At 40.4% G+C, this 26,390-nt stretch overlaps 1 protein-coding gene and 1 pseudogene across 8 annotated transcripts in view; one reads left to right on the plus strand and one right to left on the minus strand.

Annotated features, from left to right (window-relative positions):
* Positions 1-26,390, minus strand: part of LOC140342820 (constitutive coactivator of PPAR-gamma-like protein 2) — a 107,533-nt gene that overhangs the window by 61,805 nt on the left and 19,338 nt on the right. For 7 of the 8 annotated variants that reach the window (XR_011923164.1, XR_011923163.1, XM_072429174.1 and 4 more), the window contains exons 4-7: positions 10,693-10,821; positions 10,469-10,571; positions 7,687-7,763; positions 5,669-5,946 (exon numbers count right to left, since the gene is read on the minus strand). Coding sequence is in view for 6 of the 8 variants with exons in the window: in XM_072429174.1 (XP_072285275.1) it covers positions 5,669-5,946; positions 7,687-7,763; positions 10,469-10,571; positions 10,693-10,821 (587 nt within the window). In the remaining 2 variants the exon portion in view is untranslated. The remainder of the gene's footprint in view (positions 1-5,668; positions 5,947-7,686; positions 7,764-10,468; positions 10,572-10,692; positions 10,822-26,390) is intronic. The other variant, XM_072429175.1, reaches the window with a different exon arrangement.
* LOC140342893 (PC-esterase domain-containing protein 1A-like) lies at positions 16,342-17,120 on the plus strand (annotated as a pseudogene).

Genomic DNA, 26,390 nt, shown 5'->3' on the forward strand with positions numbered 1-26,390 from the left:
GCACCGTTCATGCATCGTGCACTCCCTTGTCGTTGGAAAGGATCGTGAAAGATCCTTTCCAACGACAAAAATTGGCAGTGTGTACGCAGCTTAAGTGGAATATCGTACAATTTATACTACCAAATACTATTGCTGTTATCTAAAAAAAAACCTACATTAAACACTATACTTCCTCTGTTTATCCCCCCTCCTCACCCCTAATTGCTTCTCCTAAGCACTACGGCTTTTACAACCAAGTCATTTCACAAGTAGTATGAGGACAACTGGCCTCCACAGAAAAGATTTCAGCAATACTACCAAGTAAGCTTTATTAGCATCAATCTGATTACTCTAAGACCATTATACTGTTACAAATATTTGATATCTGAGCTCTCTTATTGTCACGGTCCCTCCCGTGACTGAGGTTAGAAGATCTGAGAGACTGGCTGCACGTGAGGTTATCTGACATTCTCTTTGCTTTCACTTGTTTGTGTTGTTGGTAATGACCACACCTCTGGTCTCAGCTGCAGCATATCATTACTATTCCTCTATTTAGCCTGTCCTTACACTTCAGGTCATGTGGTTGATATTCACTGCTTGGAGGTGGAAGAGCTGGTGTGTGGTACTCTCCTGAGTTCCTGCTCATCCATTTTCTATTGATTATAACTTTATTTCTCTTTGTATTTAGGTTATTACCCTTTGCTTGTTGTTACTAGGCCTCAGGGAGATGCTGGTTGGTTCATCTGGGAAGGAACCAGTAGACCCATACCCTGTCACTACTCCTAGGGCATTTCAGGGCTCCTAGGGTCTAGGTTCCGGTGTATGAATCCTCCCACCTTCAGGATCCATTCATACTGACAGAAGTCAGGGCTTGATTTAGGGTTTCTGTAGGGTTTCCCTAGCTTGGAGGTCTAGTCCCTTGTCATCATCTTCCTGTTTTCATTCTGGTGTTCCTCTCCTCCCCTCTTATCACTCACATCTCAAAAGGTCTCCCCAACAAACCCCTGAGGAAGCCTTATTAGGCGAAATGCGTCAGTGGGAAACTAAACTATTGCTGTCTAAACAGGACCAAAACTACTTGTACCGTACACTTACCTGTTACCTAGCTTAGTTTTCCTATGTGAGCACTTGGACTAGCATAGGTCATCTCTTTCTAGTTTTAGAATATTTTCAATTGAAATAAAGTTCATTTTTTTTATGAAAAACACTCCATGCCCTAATATATATAGATGTTGTTGTTTGTTTTTTGGGGGTTTGTTATGTGATCTCCTTTCCAATCTCCTAGGACACACAGTTTTAAAAAAGACAATTGTGATTGTTTTTAACCTGTTCCTTCCTCTGAATTATTTGTAAGGCTAAAAAGCAGCACAATTGTCGCGAGTGTACGAGCGCACTCGACTCCGGACCGCGGGAAACCGGCTCGCTGGAAGCGCGAAAATACGCGCGGCCAGCGAGCGCGGATTTTATTGATGAATCAGGGCCAGGGAGTGTAGTAACTCTGGTGAAAGCAGGCCTTAAAGGGCCCCTCTGACAGTGAATCGTGTGCATGGGGATACATGTGAATACCAGACAAACCTTGCCTATATTACAACTCCCTATGGGTTAGTGCGTCATAAAGTGGGATTAGTTCCAGCACTAATGCAGGAGGTGATTCTTGGGAGAGATTTTCCACATTTTTGGAAATTATGGGAGTCCAAGTTGGAACCAAAAAGAGGTGCATCAGATATAAGCCCAGAACCCTTAGAGGATTCCCCACTAGGGGAGGTAGTTGAGGTATCGACAGATAGCTCCAACCCTTTTCCATTCTCTGTTATGGCCGGAGACCTAGATGAGTCCGCGTCAGGGACGGAGACAGAAGGGGTGACACTTCAGGGTATGCCTGACCTAGACGTTAGGAAAGACGACTTCCAAAGCGAACAAATGAAAGACCTTATCCTTACGCGAGCCAGAGGGAATATAAAAGTGGTAAATGGGAATCCTGTGGAGTCGGGTTCTAGGCTTGCTTTTCCTTACATGGCTCTAGAGAATGACTTGTATCAGATAGACAAGAAGGGAGAGGAGGTGGTACAGCAGTTAGTGGTTCCAAAGCCCTATAGGAGAACCGTTCTGGATCTGGCACATGGACACATTATGGGGGGCCATTTAGAGATCCAGAAAACTACTGAAAGAATTTTAGAAAGATTTTTCTGGCCTGGAGTGCAGAGACATTAAAGCATATTGCGAATTCTGCCCTCAGTGTCAGATTACAGCCCCTATGCCCCATTTCCGCAGCCCTTTGGTGCCCTTGCCAATTATTGAAATTCCCTTTGAGCGCATTGGGATGGATTCGGTTGGCCCCCTAATAAAGTCAGCTCGGGGTCACCAGCATATTTTAGTCATAATGGATTATGCTACCCGTTACCCCGAGGCCATACCTTTGCGCAATACTTCATCAAAGACCATCGCAAAAGAACTGGTCCATGTGTTTAGTCGGGTTGGTATTCCGAAGGAAATACTCACAGACCAAGGGACGCCCTTCATGTCTAATGTCATGAAGGAACTTTGCAGGCTTTTTAAAGTTACCCAACTACGTACATCAGTCTATCACCACCAAACTGATGGTTTGGTGGAAAGATTTAACAAAACTCTGAAACAAATGCGGAGAAAGGTGGTAGATAAAGATGGAAAAAATTGGGACTTTTTGCTCCCATATCTGCTGTTTGCCATAAGGGAAGTACCACAGTCATCCACACGGTTTTCACCTTTTGAGCTTGTATATGGTAGGCATCCACGTGGTTTGTTAGATGTGGCTAAAGAAACGTGGGAAGCGCAGGCCACACCGTACAAAAGTGTAATAGAGCATGTGTCACAGATGCAGGACAGGATTTCAGCAGTCATGCCAATTGTTAAGGAACATATGGAACGGGCTCAAGGAGTACAGAAAATGATTTATGATAGGGGGGCCAAGATCCGAACATTTGCGCCTAACCATCCTAGCCATTTTTTTTTGCCCGTACGAAGGTCGGGCATACCGGCTAGGTGGTTAAATGTGGGAATCTCCAGGTTTGTTTATTTGAAGTCCTGTGTTACAGTTATGCACAGATAGTGGAGTGATTTGGCTAATACACATAAAACTATTTGAGCCAGGAGTTTGCACATGTTCATTTGTATTTAATATTTAAAATGAACTTTAATCTGCAAAAGGATCATTTTAAAGCAGAACTAAAGTAAAAAAAAAAAAGAATTGTATTGTCAAATATAAAAGTATACTGGGTATATAAAAATAAATATATGTTTAGCATTTTTTTGTTGGTAGATCATTTTGACTTAGTCATTTTAAAAGTAGCTCTGAAGCCAAAAAAAAGTGTGGGAATCCCTGATCCAAGTCTTCTAAACAGGCCCAGGTTTTGCATAGAGTGAGTATAAATAAATTGAAAAACTATATTGTCATTATATATACTGTATTAAACTACAGAGTGTCATTTTGTAACATTTTTGGTTTGTGGTGTGCCACAGGATATTTTCAACGTAAAAAAATATGCCCTGGCTCAAAAAAGGTTGAATAAAACTGCTCTACAAGATCGTGCTACCAGGAGAGGGAGCTGTTCCCCGCCCACCTTGTAATGAGAGATAATTGTGCAGCAGCAGCATGAGAGCTGTCTCTGTGTTCAAGCAGCTGTCATTATCCCCATGTATAAGCCTTCATATCCTCTTCACTGATTGTCATAGAAATGTGAAATTATCAGGTAAATTTAGGTCCTCTACATGTATCAAGTTGCCAGATACGGGGCCACATGCATAAAATCCTAACAATCAGGAATATTTTCACATTAAGTGGGGCAATTTTAAGACCAGGGTCCCCTAAGTGAGTCTGCATGTTGGGGACCCCCTGGGGGCCACTCTCACGGCAATGAACATTAAGGTACTGCCAATTGTCTGTGCACTGTGGTGCCCCTTATCCTTCAAGGCTGCATTCAGGTTGGTGGTAAGCTTGCGATGCTGTTACCCCTTCCTTGTGCCATGGAACTCTGGCTCAGGGTAGATGCTCAGTACTGCTCGCTGCTGCCTGTAGTCAGATCTGCAGACGCTGTGGTGCGAGGGACTGAGAGGGTGGCGAGCTGCCTGTTACACATAGTTGGACACTTACCTTCTGTGACCCTCAATGTCTCTAGTATAGAGGGATGTTAGCAACTGGAAATGTGGGAGCCAGTAGGAAATGCCTTATGTCCCTCCCCCCCTTCCCCATTAAAATGGTATACCCATCATATCATGTCCTGTACACATAGCTATCACCCTTACTCTCCATGACCCCCAATTTCTCTGTAAGAAAAGATAAATGTAACTGCAAGTGCAGGACTCTTGTGGCTAACTCCCCCTAAAATTTCATCACACCTGCGCCATCTCAAGATATAAAAAACTTTACCTGTCATACCATGCTACCCTGTCACACATAACTGGCCACTTACCTTCTGTGAACCCCAATTTCTCAGGAACAAGGAGATGTAGGGCCCTGAAGATGACCCAAGAAGTATCCATTGCAGAGATTCTTGTCATTACTTTTATTTGGTGCATGTACATTATATAGTAACTAGAAACATTTCAATTTAATTTAAAATTAAAACTATTCCAAATTGAATCATACATCCCTTAATGTTTATTTGCATTGTGGCCTGCAAGTTTTATCCCAATGTCAACAGCAGACCCCGGATGAAAAGGTTGGGCAACACAGTTTTAGAGCATCCAAATATTTGTATTTATTTCCTTAACATTTAAAAGTTCTAATGCAGGACATAATACGCCGATTTATTTTATATATGTATATATATATATATATATATATATTTATATATATATATGGCAGTCTTAGTTCTGGAAGTACATAGTTTGGCTAAAGAATAAGAAGTGGAATTTTTACAGGCTGCGGATGTCTAAATACTACTACACAGTTACAAGCTAATATTTCTTGAAAGCAAATACAGTAAAATGAAAGCTAGTAAGTTACCTTAAATGACAAATTTAATTTATAAAGGAATCTCTTAAATGTTCTCCCTCCAGTCTAGGTAAACATTAGTTCCATAAAACTACAGGACCTATAAGGTCTCAAAAAATATGCATTTAAATAGCTTAAAAAGCAGTGTTTCTCAAACAGGGTTCCTCCGAATTCCTTGAGCAATGACCAATTTGTGCCTCTCAGGCCAGTTTAAGTAACACTAACGATCTTTTGGGCCATATAAAAGGGTGGCCAGCAATGTAAGAGAAATTCTTCCTAATGATCACCATGCTAATGTACTGTGAGCAGTGGATATAGTAATTATATTAGGGGGTTCCCTGAAGACCTAAAAGTTATTTTAGGGTTCCCCCATGTTAAAAAGATCCAGAAAGTCTAGATTAGAATCTTCCCTCCGGTCACTAGTCAAGATACCATCAAAAACCTACGAGATGACATCCACAAAAAATTACTATCTGCACCAGCACCATGCTAATAAATCTTTATGGCCCTTTTACTTGTTACCTTGATTAATATGCTAGTACTTATGTTTAGATTCATTACAGGTAAATTTATTCTCAACAAAAAGAGGGTGTTGAAGGGTTCCTTCTCCTATAAAGTACCTAAATCTTGCAGAACTGTTTAAAATTATAAAAAATACACTTTAAATCACAAGCTGTCAATTACAGAAACATGAAAAATACTACGGCTTCACGTGCTTACTTTGATGCGGCCCCATTCTGATCTTCATCAGAAGAAGATGGAGATGAATTGTGGCCAGATGATGGAGAAGATTTCGAAGTCAGGTGATTGGGGAACTTGGAAGCATTTGTGTCATAAGGTATGGACCAGCCAGAGAATGCTCCTCCTTTCAGAAGGCTGTCATCATGAAAGTGAGACAGATCTGCCATGGAGTGAGGAGGAAACACAAAACCAGAGTTGGGTCCTGGAGGAAAGGGGTGATGCTGAAAGGGAAGCTTTGGAGGCATCTGATGGCTAAACTATAAAATAGAACAAGAATATTGTTAAACAAAAAGTTTCTGTCTCAAAGTGTATAAACCCTTAGCAGTGGCTTGCCCAGTCCTGCAAGGTGTTTGTGTGTTAGCTTCTTGTTCCCTGGACCTAAACCCTTAACATATCAGAGTGCTAGTTCATGTGCATTTTTACTTTTATAGGAATACAAGAAAATATGATGTTCCTAATTTTCAAAAGAAAAAGCTCATCAATCAAACACACACAGCAGCTATACAAAACAAAAATATCTATGTTTTGAACACCTGTTGGCTCTTAAAAAATTAAAAAAAGAAAGGGACCTGAAATTGACCAGTTTTGCTGGTACAACTATTTGTCACTGCTGCACTTTAGCAGGCCCCAGCCTAAAATTGAGTTGACACTTTGCCAATCTCATCCCACAACGCACAGTATGAATGGCTTACTGATGGTTGCCATGAATGCAGAATCTTCTAAAAGTTGCATAGTTGCATGGTGTGCTAAAAGAATTTAGGACTCACATACTACTGTCACTAGATCAATGTTGGAGTGCACAACAGGAGTTGTATAGAATCAGCACGTATGCATATTCCATTTGAAATTATATGTTCAATAAGGCTGTTGGTGAGCCTTGGTGGGGGTTGACTTTGAAATGTCAATGAGGACAAATCTAGCAGGAGGACTCCAGCTGGGGGTTGGACCCAAGCAAACAGAAGGGTAGATAACACCTTCTTTACAGGAAAATAACAACATGCCAGGTGTGAGGAATGGGGGTTTTGTAAGGAAGCTTCTACTTCAAAGACTTCTCTAATCATCCTGTCTGGTTTATAAACATTACTGCTATCTGATGACCCCTTGATGACCCCTACTATCCGATGATCAAGGGGCCTGAACTAGCTGGTCAGCTGGACCCAGTGCGACAGTGGCATCTACTGGAGAAAACCTACAGGAACATATGAACAGTGTATTTCCGGAATTGGGAGGACACCTAAGTAAGGTGCGGATGCATGGGTGTGGCCGAATGTGATAAGGGGTCCTGGCTATAACAAAAAGGCACAACAGATCCCAATCTCTCTCTTTCTTCTTGAAGCCCAGCCAGGGTGCAGGATATGGAGGACGGACTCTTTGCGTAACGTAATATTTTACTTTGTCTGTGTGATCATTATTTAGCTTCTCTTAAATCATTGTTGGGTATTTGTTAATTCTTTTCTCAGTCGATAATTATCTTGTTATTTAAGATCTGTGTGATTATTAAATAAAGCTAATAGAAACTTAGTAAAGATACTGCTCTCACAAAAGGGGATAACATAAGGGAGACAGAAATTTGACACAAAAGATGATCAGTTTTCTAAAAAAAAAAAAAAAAAAAAAAAAAAAAACAATACAGCTACATTTCCATTCAGACTTTTCTGAAGCTAAATAGTTTAGGTTAAACCGAAAAACGTGTTAACAGGAGAAAAGTCCTCCCAACTAAAAAATTTACAGACAAGAATTATTCATATGCAATATTTAACATAATCATTTATAATTTTTTTTGTCAAACAAGAAATATGAGAACATTAGGAATTCCCTTTCAAATGGAAATAAACAGAGGGACTGATGTGTAAAAAAAAACTCTTTGCCATTAATAAATGTGCTTTAATAATGCAAAACCTCTTAAAGCATTTAAGAACTATTTATTTTTACTTTTGAAATTAAATATTGAATCAGCAGCTATGGCCCAATTAACATATACACAATTCAAAACTCACCATGGGCTTCCCAACAGGCATTCTTCCCATCTGGTTATGAGGAAAAGGAGGTACTCCAAACTGATTGGGAACATACCCTGCAAATGAGGGACATATTCATGCCAATGTATATTCCAATAATTAAAATGTGCAAGAATATGCAAAATTATAATTGGAACAAAACCATTCCAGCATTGCTTGATAACTATACAGTAAACTTCACAAATGTATACTGTAGACAAAAGTCTGATTGCCCATATGGGGGACAAAAGAAATTTTTTTTTACTCCTATGTAGCTTATTGGGGTTTATTTTGCCCTTTTCTGGACAAGATTTTCAGAAAATGGAATTTGTTTTGTTTGTCTAATGGGAATTAGTAGCTACTTCCTAATTGCCGATTTCTCCATATCATGCTATCAAATCAAGAGGTAGAATGTAGTGCTATGGTCATTTTTTTTATTTTATAGCTAATATGAAATCAATTAGATGGAGTTTATTTAGTTTCACTTCAATGTTTAGCCATACATTGTATAGAAATGGACTGGTCTCCCCTGGCCATTTTTAACAGGAAATGTAGGCTGGGTAAACCTGGTAGGATAATGTAAACAGATAGAGACTGAAGAGGACAGAGACAAGTTTAGAGACAGACTGACCCAGGACGGATGAAATGACCCAGAGATGAGACCGGAATGCAGAGAGGAAAGGAGCAGCAAAAAAAGGCTGAAGTACTGAAGTGAAGCTAAGTAACAATAATTGTGTAAATATTGTTGTTTAAGTTTAAAGTTTATAAGTTAGTAGTTATAGGTTTAAAGTGGGACAATAGTTTAGCATGGTTTGCCATTATTGATTTTGCCTTTATTGTTTTTCATCAGTGCTTATTTATACCTGTTCTGTATACATTTTCACACTTTTAGTAAAGATATACATATTACACATTAATATTGTGTATTTGCCCAAATTCCCTTGGAAACTGCTGTGGAACCGAGATTAAAATTTAGCATATCAAAACACAGTATCTTAAAGAACTCTAGCCCAGGACAACACAATTAAAATGAAAAGACCTTTACGAGATACAATACAGATGTTGCTACAGTATAAAACTTAAATCCAGAAATATTCCCCACAGTGATTTTTCTGCCAGTTGTTTTCTGATTGCCAGCATCACTGACGCATATCAGTCTGTTAATGGGCACTGAAAGTAGAAGCACCGCAGTGATCAAGCTCTTGTTGCTTTCACTTTCCTTTCTCTTACCATTAGGCATGCATCTTATAAGCACATAAAGGGATTGGTTTATTGTGCTGCTTTTTTCTCTCCCACTTTAGCTCTGCTATACAGAGACTGCATAATTCTGTTAGCAGGTAAAATTCTGGCACTTACACAGTTTGCATTTAAAGCTAAAATTCATTCTGATAACATTTGCTTTGTCATCCCTCCTTTACATTTTCGTTACATAAAAGGCAATGAAGAAAAAAAAATACAGCTGGTAGAAGGGTCAATGAGGTGATGTACATACTTTAGGTAACACTCACATGTAATGTTGTGACTCTAGGGCAGGGGTCTGCAACCTGCGGCTCTTCAGCCTCCTTGTTGTGGCTCTCTTCGGCTGCCGCGGGGAGATCTCTGATGGGGGATCCCCTTCCTCCCAAGACACTGCGGAGGAGGGGGATTCCCTATCCGGTGTTCTAATGAAAAAAATCTACCAGTGAAATAAATCTACCACGGGGCGTGTACAAATGGGTGTGTACAATGACTTCCCCCTCCTTTGAACCCCAATTCCTCTGGAATAGGGAGATGTACAAAACCAAAAATGTAGGTGCAAGTGGGGGACACCTGTGACTAACACCCCCTAAAATTTAATTGTTAGGCTATCATCAGAACATAAAGAACTCTGCCCATCAAAAAAATCTACCCTGTTACGTTAGAAGCCTCCAGCTAATGTAACAGGATGATATGTTAGAAGCTGGAGGCTTCTAGGGGCATAGTTCAGTGTTTAATTTATTTCAAAGTAGGCCTACACAAATTAAAAAAATCTTAAAGCTTTTAAAAGTTTATAAACTGCGTTATGTTTTGCGGCTCCAGACTATTTTTCTTTAGTGGAAGAGGAGGCAAAATGTCTCTTTTGATAGTAAAGGTTGCTGACCCCTGCTCTAGGGCCCTGATTTACGAAAGCTCTCCAAGGCTGGAGAGAATACACTTTGATCAGTGAAGCTGGGTGATCCAGAAAACCTGGGATGGATTCCTAAAAATCATTTGCTAGCAAATGTTTTGAATCCTGGACCAGATCCATTCCAGGTTTGCTGGATCACCCAGCTTCACTGATCAAAGTGTATTCTCCCCAGCCTTGGAGAGCTTTAATAAATCAAGTCCTATTGAATGAGAGGGGCAGGCCAAAGATAGAAAAGCTGGAGAGGAAATGACTGGATGATGCTGGACATCCTCCAGCCAGGAAATCAGACGGTTTCTGACTTGATGCAGCTTCTAATGCACAGTGTGAGAAGTCAATTGTGTGCAGGGAAATCCAAGTAAGCAATTTTGATAAATGAAAAATACCTGTAAATTTGTGCAAGACAGAAGGCAGGGCCAGAGTTCAGTTTTAGGGAAAAAATGATTAAATATAGATGAGCATTTACTTGCATCTTGTAGATTTGTCTAGATCAGTGCATTACATCCAGGGTTCCTACAGAGGTTGCTAAGGGTTTGCTAGTTATTTTAATGTTTTCCTCATATTAGTTGCTGCTCTAGAGTTTAAGTTTAATAGTACAATTTAGGAAGAATACACATATAGCTATATTCACATACTCACTGACAAAAGGTGACGGGTTCAATTGTTGTGGAGGCTGTTTGGTTGCAATGGCGTAATATTCCACAGCCTTTTTAAATCGTTCAATCTTGTCTCCTTTTCTAGACTGTAAAACAATTCAGTTTTCAAATGTTTAAAAACATTTTTTAAATCAATTTAAAAGCAGATGCCTAATTATTACATGGCTCCATCTAAATACAATATGAACAAACACCTAAAATTTTCACCTGAGAATGTCTGAATATTTCCTGTCCCATTGTGTCCAAATTAGAGGCATCTTTAATTGTTGCCACATATTCAGAGACTGCTTTTATCACTACATCACAAGGAGGTAACACAAGCTGATGAGAACAGACCTAAAAAAGCAGAAAACACGTCTGAAAGTCAGGCTGTTTTAAACAGGCAACGAAGGGATATGTACATGTACTGGGCAAGTATATGTCTGTAGTAAGAAAATCAGATTGTGAGCAACTTCAGCGGCAGGGGCCAAATGTTTCAATAGTAGAGAACTCTAAGTCTCAGCACTATATTAAAGCTTACCTAAACTCAACATTTTTACTTTACATAGAGAAAAAAAAAAAAACTGAGATACCTCCGTCATGCATCCCGGGAGGCTCTGGCAGCCCTTCTGTGCATGTGATCTTGGGCATGCGCAGATGCGGCACCTTTTCCTTCAAGGGAAAAGAGATACTGATCTCACGCATGCGAAGTGAGATCGGCTTTTTGTTTTTTCTTTCACAGCGGCTACGTCACACAATATTACACCTGCGCAGTGCGAGATCGGAGGGAGCAAGAAGACAAGAAGAGAAGAGAGAACTTGGCAGCGCCAGGCGCCGGGACAAAGAGGAATCTCAGGATGACGCGGGACCGGATCGAGGGATCTCCTGGATTAAGGTGTCATTTTTTTGTTTTAAGTTTACTTCTGCTATAATAATTTTAAAGACAACTTCTAATACGTACACTGAGCTCCACATGTGCAGTTCTGTGTACATTTCATTATATGCTGGGATGAATGAATGCAAATGCAAAGAAGTTCATTTGTGCCACAATGGCCAAAGATTTCAAATCTGGATGGCAACTAGGTAAACAGAGCTCATGATTGTTGAATCACTGGGTTAGCATTGTTTACCTTAAAGAGGAAGTGGTGGAAAGTTAGTGAAATTTGAGAAAATGTCACTGAAAACACCCATTACAAAAAGTAAATTTTTAAAAAGTTAAAAAAAAGAAATAAAGGCTTTTTGTGGCAAGGATTAAAACAATGTATTCAACCAAAAATTATGGATGACAAAAGCGCACATAGTTAATGTAGCACAACTGTATGTGATGCTATACAAAGTGCTACTAAGTAGTTATAACATTGACAAGGGGTGTCTTGTTAAATTTCACAACGCATTTGGACCCAAGAGAGGCTTCTTCAGAGGATAAGGGGTACACTTGAAGATAAGCTGATAAACAGAAATCCATGTAGTACAAGTATTAGACATTAGATAAATTATTTAAGGACTTATTAGTACAGAAAAGTTATGGTATGACGAATACAAGTTAGTTTTACCAGAAATAATTAACATCATAACGTGATGACAATACAAAAGTGATCACGTGAGAGAGTAAGTAAAAGTGTCCGGTGATTTTAGATAGACTTACTTAAGTCAATGTACGCCATGAAAGCACAGAACACAAGTTAGGGACTGGTATGCAGCTCCGCTATGGGATGATGGTATGCATATCAAAATATTAACTAAATTAACGTAAAACATAAGATAGTAATTAATTTTGAGAAATGATTATTAATCAATAATGTAATTGCTTAGTGAGGGAGTTTTTTGAAAAAAAGGGGGGAAAAGTACTTACTATAGGTCTTAGTAGTGAGAGGTAATTGTATCACAGCCAATACTAAATTGAAAAGTGGATAATGGAAACAGAGAATAAAGGACTAAATATGGATGTCCTTTCTTGGAAATATGAATTTTATAGATGTCTGTGTGGATTCCTATGTATGATAGAGATAAAACTATATCAAGGTTTCTGATATATCAGAGCATACTAAAGGGTATAAAACTAAATAAAATAAAAAACTTACCGAGTAGTGTTGTTCAAATCGGGTCGTCCTAATGTTCGATTCGAATATGGCTGTTCGATTTCGGGTTGACCCGACCAGAATTTTGCTGGATTTGAAGCCCCAAATTCGTCCCTCCCACAATGCCTAGGGCCCTCCAATAACAGCATGGATGTTCTCCTCCATGTTTCTTGTGGCAGGCAGCGGATTGGCTGTCTGTCACTGCATGCCACACAGGCAGCCATTGGCCTATAAAAGGCCAGGGCGTGCCTGCATTTACCACTCCTGACAGAGATTTGCTAGCATCACAACCTTTCTCTGCTGCTTGGCTTGCTTTGTCAAAGTAAATATAAGTGCTTTACTTTAGTTAGACTGTGTCACACTCACTATTAGTAGGATAGATAGTTGTATTGTATTGGTGCAGTCCTGAAATCTACTGTACTCAGATAGGTAGAGTGTTTCACTGTTAGATAGATTGAAAGTCAGTTTGTTACATACACGCAGCCAGAGCCGGGGTCCCCTCCCTGACTGCGTGCACAGTATCACACTTATACTGAGAGACAGACACACAGACGCAGTGTATACTGCAGTATATAGTTTGTATACTGTGCTGGATATTACAAGCGTCACCGCTGAAGGAAAGTGCTGCATACAACACAGCGCACTTGCATTTTTGGTGTAAATCCCCGCCCCAATAAAAAAAAATCCACTTACTGAAAAAATTTGCACTTTGTGAAGCATATTAGCTCCAATGTATTTTGCAGGGTGTGAAGCCACACAACAATTTGTACTATGTCTAGCCAAAGATGAAGGGGCAGCTTTTGCAGGGGTGGCAAGCAAAGCAGTATGAGTTTGTTTTTAACTGCAGACCTGAGTACAAGAAGCGCTGCTGTTGGTGGTGGGCGCCCATTATTACCGCACCTTGACCAAGAGGTAGTAGAGTACATGACCCAGCCTGGGTCAAAGGATTGTACCCCCTCTTCATCCCAGTCCCAGACACAGGCCTCACGGGTGTCCCAAACAATCCATGATACCTGTTCCTCCTACTTTTTCATTCTCGGCTGGAAAGTCTCGTGTACAGCAGTATGTAGAGGAGTCCCACGGAGGGGTTGGAGAGGCGGTTCACAGACTCCCGCCCACCACTTACTTTTCACCTCAACACTCTGAGCCAATTCAAACTGCCTCCAAAAGGCCACTGCTTCCCTTTGGCACATACAGGGAAACGGTCTCTTGTGATGATGATGTCCTTGATCCGACATGGGGCGAACAAGGAGACCATCATAGGCAGGAGGAAGAGAATGAAGAAAAGGAGGAGGTTGCAGAGAGCGCCCTCAAAGGGGGAGAGGGAGGAAGAGGGTAAAAGCTGCCCACACTCTGCAGTCTTCACGTACCAGTGAGGCACAGCTGATTGCGTTAGAGCTCCTCCCTTACTGGCTGGTGGACTCCAACCCATTCTGTCACGCATTCCTCTGCGTGAACCCACAGTACGTTATGCCCAAGCGACAGTATTTTGCAGAAAAATGTGTTCCTGCTTTGCATGAACACGTGCAGAGCAATGTGTCCGTGGCCCTGCAGCACTCAGTTTCTGCATGGTGCACCTGACAACTGACAGTTGGTCGAGCAAGCATGGAGTGGGAAGATATATTTCCTTCACAGCTCACTGGGTAACTCACTGGGTATGCAGGTAGCCTGCATACCTACCTCTGCCCAGAGCACATCACCATGCAATCTCCTCCTCGACCTCCAGTTCCACCTCCTCCTTTGACTCGTGTGCCTCAACCTCTTCCTCCAGGGACACTTTGCCGTGGAGACCCAGCACGCAAACAGCATCTGTTTACCGCCAGCAACAACCTGCAGTTTGCTATTTCGGTGCACAATTCAGACGTTGCCACGCAGTCCTGAGGTTGCGAAGCCTGGGTTACCTCAGCCACACAGGCGCAACCATTCTAAGTGCCCTGCGGTAGCAGGAGGACATATGGCTAACTCCCAACGGACTCCAGCCAGACAAGGTTGTGTGTGACAACGGGGCCAATCTGCTGACAGCCCTGCATTGTGGGAATCTCACACACGTACCTTGCCTGGCTCAAGTCACGAACCGGATAGTACAGCGCTTCTTTAGGAATCACCAAGGCCTCCAGCCTCTGTCGTTGAAGGCTAGAAAGTTGTTAGCGCATTTCCGCCGGTCGTACACAGCCAGTGCCAGATTGGTGGATTTACAGCGAAATCTCAATCTGCCGGTGCACCGGTTAATTTGTGATGTGGCCACTCTTTGGAATTCCGCCTTTTACCTGCTGCAGAGACTGGCTGAAAAACAGAAAGCGGTGGTGGATTACGTGGCAGAGTCTGTTCATTTCACACGTATACCTACATTACCCTACCTCAGCCCTGCGGAGTGGCTGCAAATTGAGGACTTGTGCACTGTATTGTCCCCTTTTGAAGAGGCCACCAGGATGATCAGCAGGTCATCAAGTGCTTGGATGGTATGCATTGATGTGACTTTGTAATCCTCATTATTGTCAGTTTCATGCAGTTGTTCATTTCATTGCAGTTGCTGCCAACTTTATTTTATTTTTTTAATTATTAGAATATCTGTTTACTGGTGTACAAATCTAAAGGATTTTATCAATCAATGATAATGAAATGTCCAATTGCAAAAAAAAACAAATAGCCAATTTTGATAGACTGCGCAAGTGCTAATTCCAAATAAATTTCTATCACCTGTGCGCTTAAATTTGAGCATATATAAGGGTGTGGTTGAACTTGCTTTTTCTTTTTTCTTTTCTTGGAGGGGCTGTTTTGTGTGTTATCCTAGTTAATCTATGTTGCTGCATTTGATACTTTGCTTACCATTTAGCACAATAGCTTATTTTTTTTTTTTTTTTTACTTTGAATGTTTTAATGTCCATTTTGCAATTTTGAAGTCAATGGTAATGCTAGGTTATTGTGTGTGTGGCCATATTGTTTGATTGCAAAATTCTGCCTTTATTACCTCTTTTCAATGTTTGTCCTGCATAAATATTTTCTACCCACACACAGACCAGTCCAGTTAAAATAGTACTAATGAAAATGCATATGTATTTCTATACACTTAAATGTATTTTGACATACACACACAAGTGAAATCACTAAACGTTCCTTAATACATGTGTTATAACATGTTTGCCTATAAACCTTTACTAAAATATTTGATTTCTCTCTAAAGTCAAACTAGAATGAAATTTTTATCAGGTCACAAATGTTTGTTCACATATTTTTTTACACTCATACTATTGTGTGATGACGTATTTGAAAGTGCCACTTAGTATATATCAGGCTAGATATATATTAGTTTGCAGTGTGGCAACCAAAAGAAAAAGTGCACAAATCTAACTATAAATGAAGCAAGTTTGTGATCGAGTAGAATGTAACATAAAAAAGTAACACTTACAAAAAAAAAACATCAAGCATTCAAGATTCAAACTGACCTGTAAAATGGACTGGAGATGCGTACAGAACAGGGCGCAGGTGTGCGCTAATCAATTGCTATCACCTCACCATTAAGGTTAACATCTCGGCGGTAGAGCTGGGTGTAGTGCATCTTTAATGACACCCAGAAGCGTGTAATGTAAGTGTGTCACCTGAAATTTGTGATTGAACGTAGAAGGCCATGTCTTCTGCTTCATCTATCAGTACCACACTTTATCGGACTGAAATTCTGTGTATGTTACCCCAGGACTGGGAAGCGGGACAGCAGACCCTCTGTATATGTCGGGGGGGATGAGATGGGAGACATCAGTATGTGTAACAGGAACCAAGAGGTCCTGGATGACCACATTGAGCCATGAAGTTATTAAGCTCTGCAGACATCCGGAGACTTCTCCACAAGTATGTGGCCATCCTGGGAGACTCCATTTAAAGATCCGTCTACAAAGATCTTGTGAAAATACTGCAGAAGGATGAGTTTCTGCCTGAGAATCAGCTCAAAAGGAAGGGTGAGATGTCATTTGCAAACGACACGTTGGGGGATATTTGGGTGAAATGCACAATGGGATAACTTACCGCGAAGTGCGTCAGTACAGAACTGACCATCATCTTGTACGGTTCTATTTCCTGACCCGTGTCTATTCAGAGTACATAGAGAGCGTGCTGGCCTATTTTGAACAGGGACCTCAGCCCGACGTTGTCATCATCAACTCATGTATCTGGGATGTTATCAGGTATCATGAGCAATCACTGGAAATGTACAAAACCAACCTGGGCCACCTGTTTTTTCGGCTCACGGAGGTGGTGAGCCCAGAATGTCAGGCGATATGGAACATGGACATGCCTGTTGGATTCAAAGTTGGTGAAGTGCTAGAGTACCAAATTCCTAATGTGCGCTGGGACATCATAGAAGGGAATTTCTACAGCGCCACTCTGGCAGATTTGCACAAATTTGATGTGATTGACATGCACTTCCACTTCGAGCTGCGCTCCAGGGTTAAAGATGCCACCCACTCGAATCAGCTGGCCCATCGGAAGTATACCTGCATCCTGATGGCTCATATTGCTCAAGCCTGGGGTGTGCAGCAGGAAGTGGAGGCGGTGGGCTCTGAGATAGAGTGTGGACGGCATTGGTAACTGGCATCTAGAGCTGGGTACTGGGCAGCATTTTACAAAGTTACAGCTAGCAGATAAGACAAAGCAGTCCCCTACACAGCAATTTCTGCAACAGCTACAGCTTCTACACTGTATATATAGGTAATAGACTCAACCACTAATGCCGTCCTTGCTCCGTCTCGGGGCCCACCGCCTCCTCCACCTGCTGCTGCTGCTGCCGCCTGTCAGTACTCCATTCTTAAAAATGGTATTACAGACATCTAGGTGGCATTGACGATGCACTACACCCAGCTCGAGATTCTAGTTACCAATGTGGTCCCCACTTCAGTGAGGCCTAAATTACTTGTAAAAGCTGTGTAACTGGCTAATTATTGGACTGGAGCAACCCCCCTCGGGGCCCTCCCTGCCTCTACTCGGAGGTCTGTATAAAATCTGGCTTGTTCCCCTGACCGCCCCATAAAATGGCCCTTGCCAGCAACATAAAAAAAAAAAAAAAAAAGCCTAATTTTTTACTTGTACAGTGTTGTGCAGAGCTGGGGGAGTCTTGACATGTCTTTTTAAATGTATTTAAAGGCTGTAGAAGTTGTACACAGTCCCGAAAAACAACCCAAATTTTTCCCCTATTGCCTTTAATGGAGTTCAAATTCGACGTTCGTTCACCCAAATGATTTTGGTCTATTCGACCGAATTCCTGTCAAATCGAATAGTAGTGAGCTATTCGACCAACACTATTACTGAGTATTGTGTTATTTGTGAAACAGACTTTTTTACGCTGAACTGTTCACAACCAGGTTAGTGGGGATGGCACTAAAATCTCAAGATACAGATAACTTGCAACAAAACATATAAAAAGTATAAATAAATAAATAAATTGTTGCAAATAGTTAATTCAAACACTGGGGGGCATAGGAGGAGTTAGAAAAGATTGATAAGAGACTAAATATGACGTACCTATTAGAGAAAATATGACGTACCTATCAGGGATAAATTCCTATGTATAGAACTGTTCTTAATGGAAAATAACTTTTTGGGGTCCTCCAAGGGCGGTGTAAGACTCGATTCTACATCGAGGCCGCTCCAGCCTTCCTCCTCAGATAGGGTGACCCCAAGGGTCACGAACTGGTGACCCCCAGCAGCAAAGAGCCCAGTAGCCTCCTGGCTACTGGCCCATCACCCCTTGCGGGGTACCCTGGTGAAGACCTGGTATCACAGACTCTGTGCCTTGAGTGATCCCGTGCTACCTGCCTGAGAAGATCCTGACAGAGAGCATCTGGCCGACGACTCCATGCTGTGTGCCATCGCAATATAAAACACTGTTTGTTCTGTCCGGAGATATAATTTGCAGCAGACAGGAGAACTAAGATAGCAGCAGCCCCTGCTTCCCTTTAGCCATGCAGCCTGGTGGTTTTTTTTTTGGCATCCCCAGTATACCTTGGGATGTGCACAGCTGAAAGGGATTCTAGAGGCTGATCAGCTCCTGACTCAGCACCGCACTGCTATTGGCTGATGGGACTTTAAAGCCTCTCTGGTCCCAGTCCCCAGTACCTGATAAAGCATTAGCTGAGCTTATCTGTGCTGGAGAGATTCTGAGTATTTTCCTGTTCCTTACAATCTGCTTGAACTCAGCCTGGACCGACTTTTGCCTGTGACCCCAAATCGGCTTGTGCTTTTTCCTTTGTAGCTCGTTTGGTGGACTGATCCAGTGTTTGACTTCAGGATGTTTCTGGATTGCCTGGTAATTCTGTACTGTGTATCTGTGGGCTCCTGGTCAGCTGCCGGCCTATCCCCAGACACCATTTCTTGTGCACTGGAGTCCTGGGGGCAACCGAGTGCTGAGAGACACAACCAGTCTCCCGAGGCTGAGTGGGGGCTGCTATAGGTAAAGACTACGGCGTTAGATTGGGGGACTGGTGTCTGGGGAACACTGGTACTGACCAGGGCCTTACAATACCGCTATACTTGTTAGTGTCAAGTACTTATCAAAAAGACGGATAGTAACAAGTAATCAAATAGAACATATATGCACATAACGGGTTTGTACAGAATATTATTTTGAGAAGTCTAAGTAAGCACTCTTAAAAATACATATAATTTCATTAAGGCATATGTATATAACACAACATAATGACTAGAATAAAAATGCATTTCTTTAGGTGATATAAATCATTATTAGTATAGAGAGGTAATTCAAGAGGTCTTAGAGTGGTGCCCAGCCTTAGTTATTACACAAATGAAAGAAGAGGAGAAGCAAAGAAGGCTTTTTGAAGGGCATGTAATAAAATAGCTGATAAGTTTTTGAATAAAATATTGCATAAACAACGTTTGACTTGGAGTACAAATAAACACAATACAAAATATGTATTAGTTCACAATTATTTATCATACAATGAATCAAGCTTGATGGTACACAGATAATTGGTATATTTATTAAGTGTAATTACGTATAATAGATCTCCCACCCGACGCGTTTTGCCCTTTTTGGGGCTTCCTCAGGGGATATGGAGGGTAAGATGGTAGTGTTCAAGCTTGATTTTCCATTAAGGTAGTCTTGTTAAAAACACTGGTGGAATAGACTTGGTGGATTGCTTGATAAGTTATCTGTAGAGAGATGTAAAATACTAAACAGATATTCACTCTCCAATAACAAGAAAGAGTGTCCTGTCAGCAGGACAAAAACAATATCCAACCCCATTTCCCTGTGCACTTGAAACCTCATCTCTCTTTAATACCATAGAAGTTATCCTGGGTGTTTTGACATATCACCCATATTTATCATCTCACTTTGGAGAGCAAATATCTGTTTAGTATTTTACATCTCTCTACAGATAACTTATTCTCACCAAAGCAGTCAATCCACCAAGTCTATTCCACCAGTGTTTTTAACAGGACTACCTTCATGGAAAATCAAGCTTGAACATGACCATCTTACCCTCCATATCCCCTGAGAAAGCCCGAAAAAGGGCGAAACACGCCGAGTGTGAGATATATTATACGAAATTACACTTATTAAATATACCGATTATCAGTGTACCATTAAGCTTGATTCACTGTATGATAAATATTTGTACTATACATATTTTGTATTGTGTTTAATTGTACTTCAAATACGACAGTAAAAAGCCATATGTGATTACAGAATAATGTTAAAGGTAGACCTTTAAAGAGGATATCAAAGGTGTTCTAAGTAAAGTTTAAAGGAGAAGACATCATTTAGGCCAGGAGGAACAGTGGAACAGTGGCCTTCAACAAAAAGATCCATTTGGTTTTATGTTTACAGGTGATCAAATAGTTGTTGATGTTGTTGTTTATTGGGAAGTGTAATACTTTGTTGTTCCTGAATCCAGGGACATTGTGCACATTTTCCAAATTTGAATGTGCCTGGTTTGTCTTGAATGTAAGGCTTGAAGGGTGCTCCGAGTACCGTGTTTCCCCAATGATAAGGCAGGGCCATCAAATAAGACAGCCCCCCCTTTTTAGGTAAAAATGAAAAATAAGCCCCCCCCCCCGCAAATAATGATTGGCACAGATTGATCAGAAGTGGACATGAATGGCACATGAACAATAACTGTGTACTGTAGTCTTCATGGGTAAATAAGGCATCCCCCTGAAAATAATCCCTAGAGCAAATTTTGGCCTTCAAAAAAAAATAAGACAGTGTCTTATCATCGGGGAAACAGGGTAGTGACTTGCAACAAGGATGTTTTTCAAAGATGGGGATTTGCGATATGTAATGCTTGGATGGGAATGGAGAAATTTGGCAGTTTTTGGATCACTTGTTAAGATTTTCCAATATTTGTTAGGATGTTAGATATAGTTTGATGATGTTAATTGAATACAGTGATAATTCTGGTTGGCTCGTTGGATAATTGGTATTTGTGTTAAAAAAATAAGTGTTTTCAGGTCTATGGCCTCAGCTTTTTGGTAGGCTTTCTTCAGTAGAGTTTTACTATATCCCTTCTGTAGTAGTCTAGTTTTAAAGCTTGTGCTTCATAATTAAAAACTTCTAAGGAGGTAAAATTTCTTTTTAGCTGCAGGTATTGGCCAATAGGGATGCTCTTCTTGAGAGATTTCGGATGGGCACTTCTAGCATGCAATATGGCGTTTCCTGCCGTCTCCTTTCTGAACAGCATGGTTTTAATTTGGCCTTCTGGTGTTGATTTATTGAAAACGTCCAAGAATGGTAAATATTAAGCTGTAGGTGTTGGTTTGTAATGATTGTAGAAACTCATTTAGGAAAGTTACGGAGCCTGTCCAGACAACAAAAATGTTGTCCATATATCTCCTCCATAGAAGTATATGTTGGAGGTGGTTAGTGATGTTTTGGTTAGAAAACAACCATTTCTCCCAATCACCTAGGTAAAGATTAGCATAGCTCGGTGCACATCTTGTGCCCATTGCTGCCCCTTGGATTTAAAGATAATATTGATTCTTAAAGGTGAAAATGTTACGTGTTAGCACGTACTCAAGTAACAAGATGAAGTCATTGAATGCAGTATTCCACGGGTAGTGGTTTTAAAGTTGACGAATAATCTCTATTCCACTGTGGTGAGGGATACATGGTGGAATAAATCAAATTCGATGTAAATTTAAGTAGTTCAATTGTGTCCTTGAGAAATGAAGGTAGATTAACAACTTGTGGCCTAATATAGGCATCAACTAATTTGCTAGCATTGGATGAGATAAAGCCAATGCCAGCGATAATAGGGCGTTCAGTAGTATTGGTGAGGTTTTTATGCACCTTGGGAAGAGAGTAAAAGGTGGGCGTAAAAGGGTTCTTGATGTTTAAATCTCTCATTTTAAGATCAATAGTTCCTTTATGGTATGCAACATTGATGGTGTTGTAATATTGAGTATATAAAGAGGTGATAACCTCTCCTGAAATCTCTTGGTAACTTTTTGTTGTGAAGAATCCTAAAACATATTTGTTCAGAGTGAGATTTATCCAGGATTACTATATTCCCGCTTTTATCTGATGGTTTAATCACAATTTCTGTGTTTTTTCTAAGGTTATTAGGAGCTGAATGAAATTTCTGATCCAGGTTTTCTGAGAAAGTTAGAGAATTCAACTTTAAGTTAAGGATATCCTGTGTGACCAGGTTGATGAATGTATGAATATGAGGATGTTGGGAAATAGGCAGAAAAAATGTTGATTTGGGTTTTCTGGTAGGAATAGAAGTATTGGTAGTTTTTTCTTAAGAAGTCAGAGCTGCTTGAGTGATTGAAACATCACAGTCTTCATTTTCCTAAAGTAATTGGTGAAGAATTTTCAAAGCTTTAAAATCTTGGGTATTGAAGTTTTTGAATTCAGAAGGGGGTTGGAATATACATTGAACATCGGTTTTGTCATACATTACTTTCAAGGATAATTTCCTAGCAAACAGGTGGAGATCTTTGATGATTTCAAATTTGTCCAAGTCAGAAGATGTACAAAATGAAAGCCCTAATTTCAATAGGTCTTGCTCTTCTCTGGTGAGTGTATAGGAAGATAATTTAATGATCTCTAGTTCTTGTCTGTTATAGCTAGTTTCTGGAGATCGTTGTCCATAGGGCCTTTCAGCTGTGTGGGGGATGGAAGTGGTGGAGGATGCAAGTCTAAAAAAGATTTATGAGACTTAGGTATGGCACCTGTCTGGGATGATATGGTAGGAGGAGTGGGGAGGGGGAGAAAATTGGGCAAAAGAATTGGAGGATCCACTAATTGTAGGTTGTGGTACCAGGCTATGCATGGGAGGGAGGTGTGGAGATAGGTGTGTGGAGTGTAGAAGGTGCTCTATCTGACCCTATGTTAGATGTAGCTAGCATAGAAAGCTTTAGGTCGGGTGAGGTGAGTGAGGGTCTGCGTTTAGAGTTGTCCAAATGAGTGGGGCTTGAATCGCTCTTCTGGCGTTTCTTTCCTTGGTGGGTGTTAGGTGTTTGTGAATGCAGATTGAATGAGGGAAAAGAGGTATGAATGCTGGAGGGTTGCGGAGCTGGTTTGGGTGGCTGTTTGGAGAAGTAGCGGAGAATGAGGTGCTTGGTGGAGGGGAGGTTTTGTAGGTGGGCTGATTGTTCCGATTGTGGGGGTGGATAAGTCAGGCGTTTTGTGGTGGATTCCCATTTGTATGCTTTATGTTTGGTGAAGGCAATTTTTTTTTTAATTTATTTTTCTTCTTAATAAAGATGTTATAGTATTGTATTTTTCCGATAATAACAGAAACCTTGATTTAGTTTTATCTCTATCATACACAGGAATCCACACAGGCGTCTAAAAAATTCTTATTTCCAAGAATGGCTATCCATATTTAGTCCTTTATGCTCTGTTTCCATTATCCACTTCTCAATTTAGTATTGGCTGTGACACAGTTACCTCTCACTGCTAAGACCTTAAGTAAGTACTTTCTCCCCCTTTTTTTCAAAAAAACTCCCTCAGTAAGCAATTACACTATTAGTTAGTAATTATTTTGAGAAAGGATTCTTATCTTCTTTTAATTTAGTTAATATTTTGATACACATACTATCATCCCATAGTGGAGCTGCATAACAGTCCCTAACTTGTGTTCTGTGCTTTCATAACGTACATTGAGTAAGTAAGTCTACCTAAAATCCCCCTTCTTGGACACCTTTACTTACTCTCTCACATGATCACTTTTGTATTGTTAACACGTTATGTTGTTAATTTCTGTTAAAACTAACTCGTATTAGTCATACCATAACTTTTCTGTACTAATAGGTCCTTAAATATTTTATCTTATGTCTAATACTTGTACTACAAGGATTTCTGTTTATCAGCTTGTCTTCAAGTATCTCCCCTATCCCCTAAAGCCCCTCCTGGGGCAAAACGCGTTGGGATATCCAACAAGACACCCCTACTTGTCAACTTCTAAGTTATCATAACTACTTAGTAGGACTTTGTATAGCATCACATACAGTTGTGCTACATTACTATGTGTGCTTTTGTAATCTATAATTTTTGGTTGAATACGTTGTTTAGATCCTTGCCACAAAAAGCCTTCTGTTCTCTTTAATTTTTATTAACTATCTAGAATTTTTTGGGCTTTGCAAGGTGGTATTTTGTATATATATCACAATGACTCTCTCCTAAAACTCTTCCATGTATACAAAATTTTTCAAAACATGACTATCTCCTCTTAGGTGCATGCCACATATTGCATGGATACTTTTCCAGGCAATTAAGAGAAGAGAGGGGGACACCAACAGTCCTGCCCTCATCTGCTATCCCATTATATAAAAGGGTGGCTATCGCTTTTATATAATGGAAACTTTTTCTTTTAGGAAAGACTCTCCCTTATCATCACGGCTACAGTGGTAACTGAAGGGGTAACCCGCAGCCTTCTGCCATAATGCATCACATATCCTAGGAGGCCGTGGGCTGCTCCTTCTACATCATCAGGGGCTTTCCTAAAATGGAAACAAACAAAAAAAAAAAACCATTTTCAGGAAGACACGTCACCTGATCTCACACCTGCATGGTGCAAGATCAGGTGATGTAAGGATGAACCCGTAAAAAAGGAGAAAATGGCGGCGCTGGTGGAATGGTGAGCACTGGAAAGAAGAGGAAAACAGAGTCAGCGCAGGACTCGCTGGTCTCAGTTTGTGGACAGAATAAGGGCTTGTCATTGCTAAAGGTAAGTGATCTTTTTTTTTCACTTAACCTCCCTAGCGGTAATCCCGAGTGTGACTCGGGGTTACAGCTTTTTGCATGTAAAAAGTAACTTCAAGAGCCCTCCTTACCTTTGCCCCGCGCTCCAGCGGCGATCTGATGGTCCTGCTGTGAAGCCGGGGTGCCGGTTCGTCGGGGGGCGTGGCTGATTACTCAGTAATCTGCTTTTAAATACCACCCGAGTCCCGGGCAAGCCGCTGCTCGCATCAGCAGTGAGATGCGAAGCACAATGCAGGACTTCTGCATTGTGCTTCAACATCTCACTGCAGATGCGAGCAGCATTAGCAGATTCCGGGGGTGGTCAGGGAAATTTAAAAGCAGATTACAATGTAATCTGCTTTTAAATGGTTTTTAAAGTGCAAAAACACCACACAACATGAAAAAAAAATAAAAGTACATTTTTAATTTTATATTTTATTTTAAGACTACATTGTTGTCTATTTCATTATTTTTTAAAATTATTATTTATAATTATGTATTATATTATAATTTATGATTATATTATAATAAATAAATATAAATTATCATACCCGGGAGTTAATCCTAAGAATTCAAGCCCACAATATAAACAAAAAATTCTATGCAAAAAAAAATAGGATCACTTTTTGCATCAAAAAAACTGACAGAATTAGAAGGGGTTAAGTTGTTACAACTAGAAGGTTAGGGGTTAAGTTGTTTAAGGGGTTAAGTTGTTTCAACTAGATTTAGCCCTAGGGGGCACATCTGACGTTCAGCTGAATTCACACTGGCAATAAGGTTGCATCTACTGTTTCCTTCTGCCAGGAAACACTGCCGCTTGAAAAACAGCTAGGCCTGAAAATGCCCAGCATTTACCGCTTGTTACTAATCCCAGGTGTCTATGAGTTGCCAGTAGTCACTCAGGAGCAGTAAATGGCACAGTTTTTTCCTACTGCTAATGTGAACTAAGCCTAACTTGTTAAACCACATTGATCACACTTTTACACTACTACATGGGATTACACTCAAAAACAAACAACATGGAAATATTAGGAAGTTGGCTTTCAATACACGGCACTGGACTATTGTGGCATGATACAAAAAGAAAGTTGGAACAAAGTATATGGGGGTAGAACACTGACACAATAATAGGGGTTACTGTATACCTATGGCATTAACAAATAGGAGCACTAAATTTGCTGTGTCTTGCCCCACTCATTTTCTTACCACCCAACTAAAAAAAATTCCTAAGAACACTGTAATAGAACATTATAGGAATTGTTAGAGAACTTTAAAGGTTTTACCGTGCATTCTATGTGTTATGCGTTCTAGTTTTATGGCATATTTTGGATTGTTACTGTTTTGTAATGTAATTTTTTTTTTAAATGTTTAAAAGATGCATAAAAGATATGCAGAAAAAAATAAAATCATCAGAAAACTGGCAATGTTTTGGTAGCTTTCACTAGTAATCCTTCATGGTGCCACTGTCTCTGTAGCAATATGAAGTTTGGCACGAGGAACCATTGAGAGCCGAAGTGGACCTGGAGTAATAAATACATCATATTTCCCCAAAAATCAGATAAAGCTTCAATAACAGCATTTCTGCACAATATTTGGGATTGCACTACCAAATCACAGTATGTTTTTGCTTGCTCCCCAATTTTCTTTTCAAC

Source organism: Pyxicephalus adspersus, chromosome W (genome assembly GCF_032062135.1).
Source record: "Pyxicephalus adspersus chromosome W, UCB_Pads_2.0, whole genome shotgun sequence".
Taxonomy (NCBI): domain Eukaryota; kingdom Metazoa; phylum Chordata; class Amphibia; order Anura; family Pyxicephalidae; genus Pyxicephalus; species Pyxicephalus adspersus.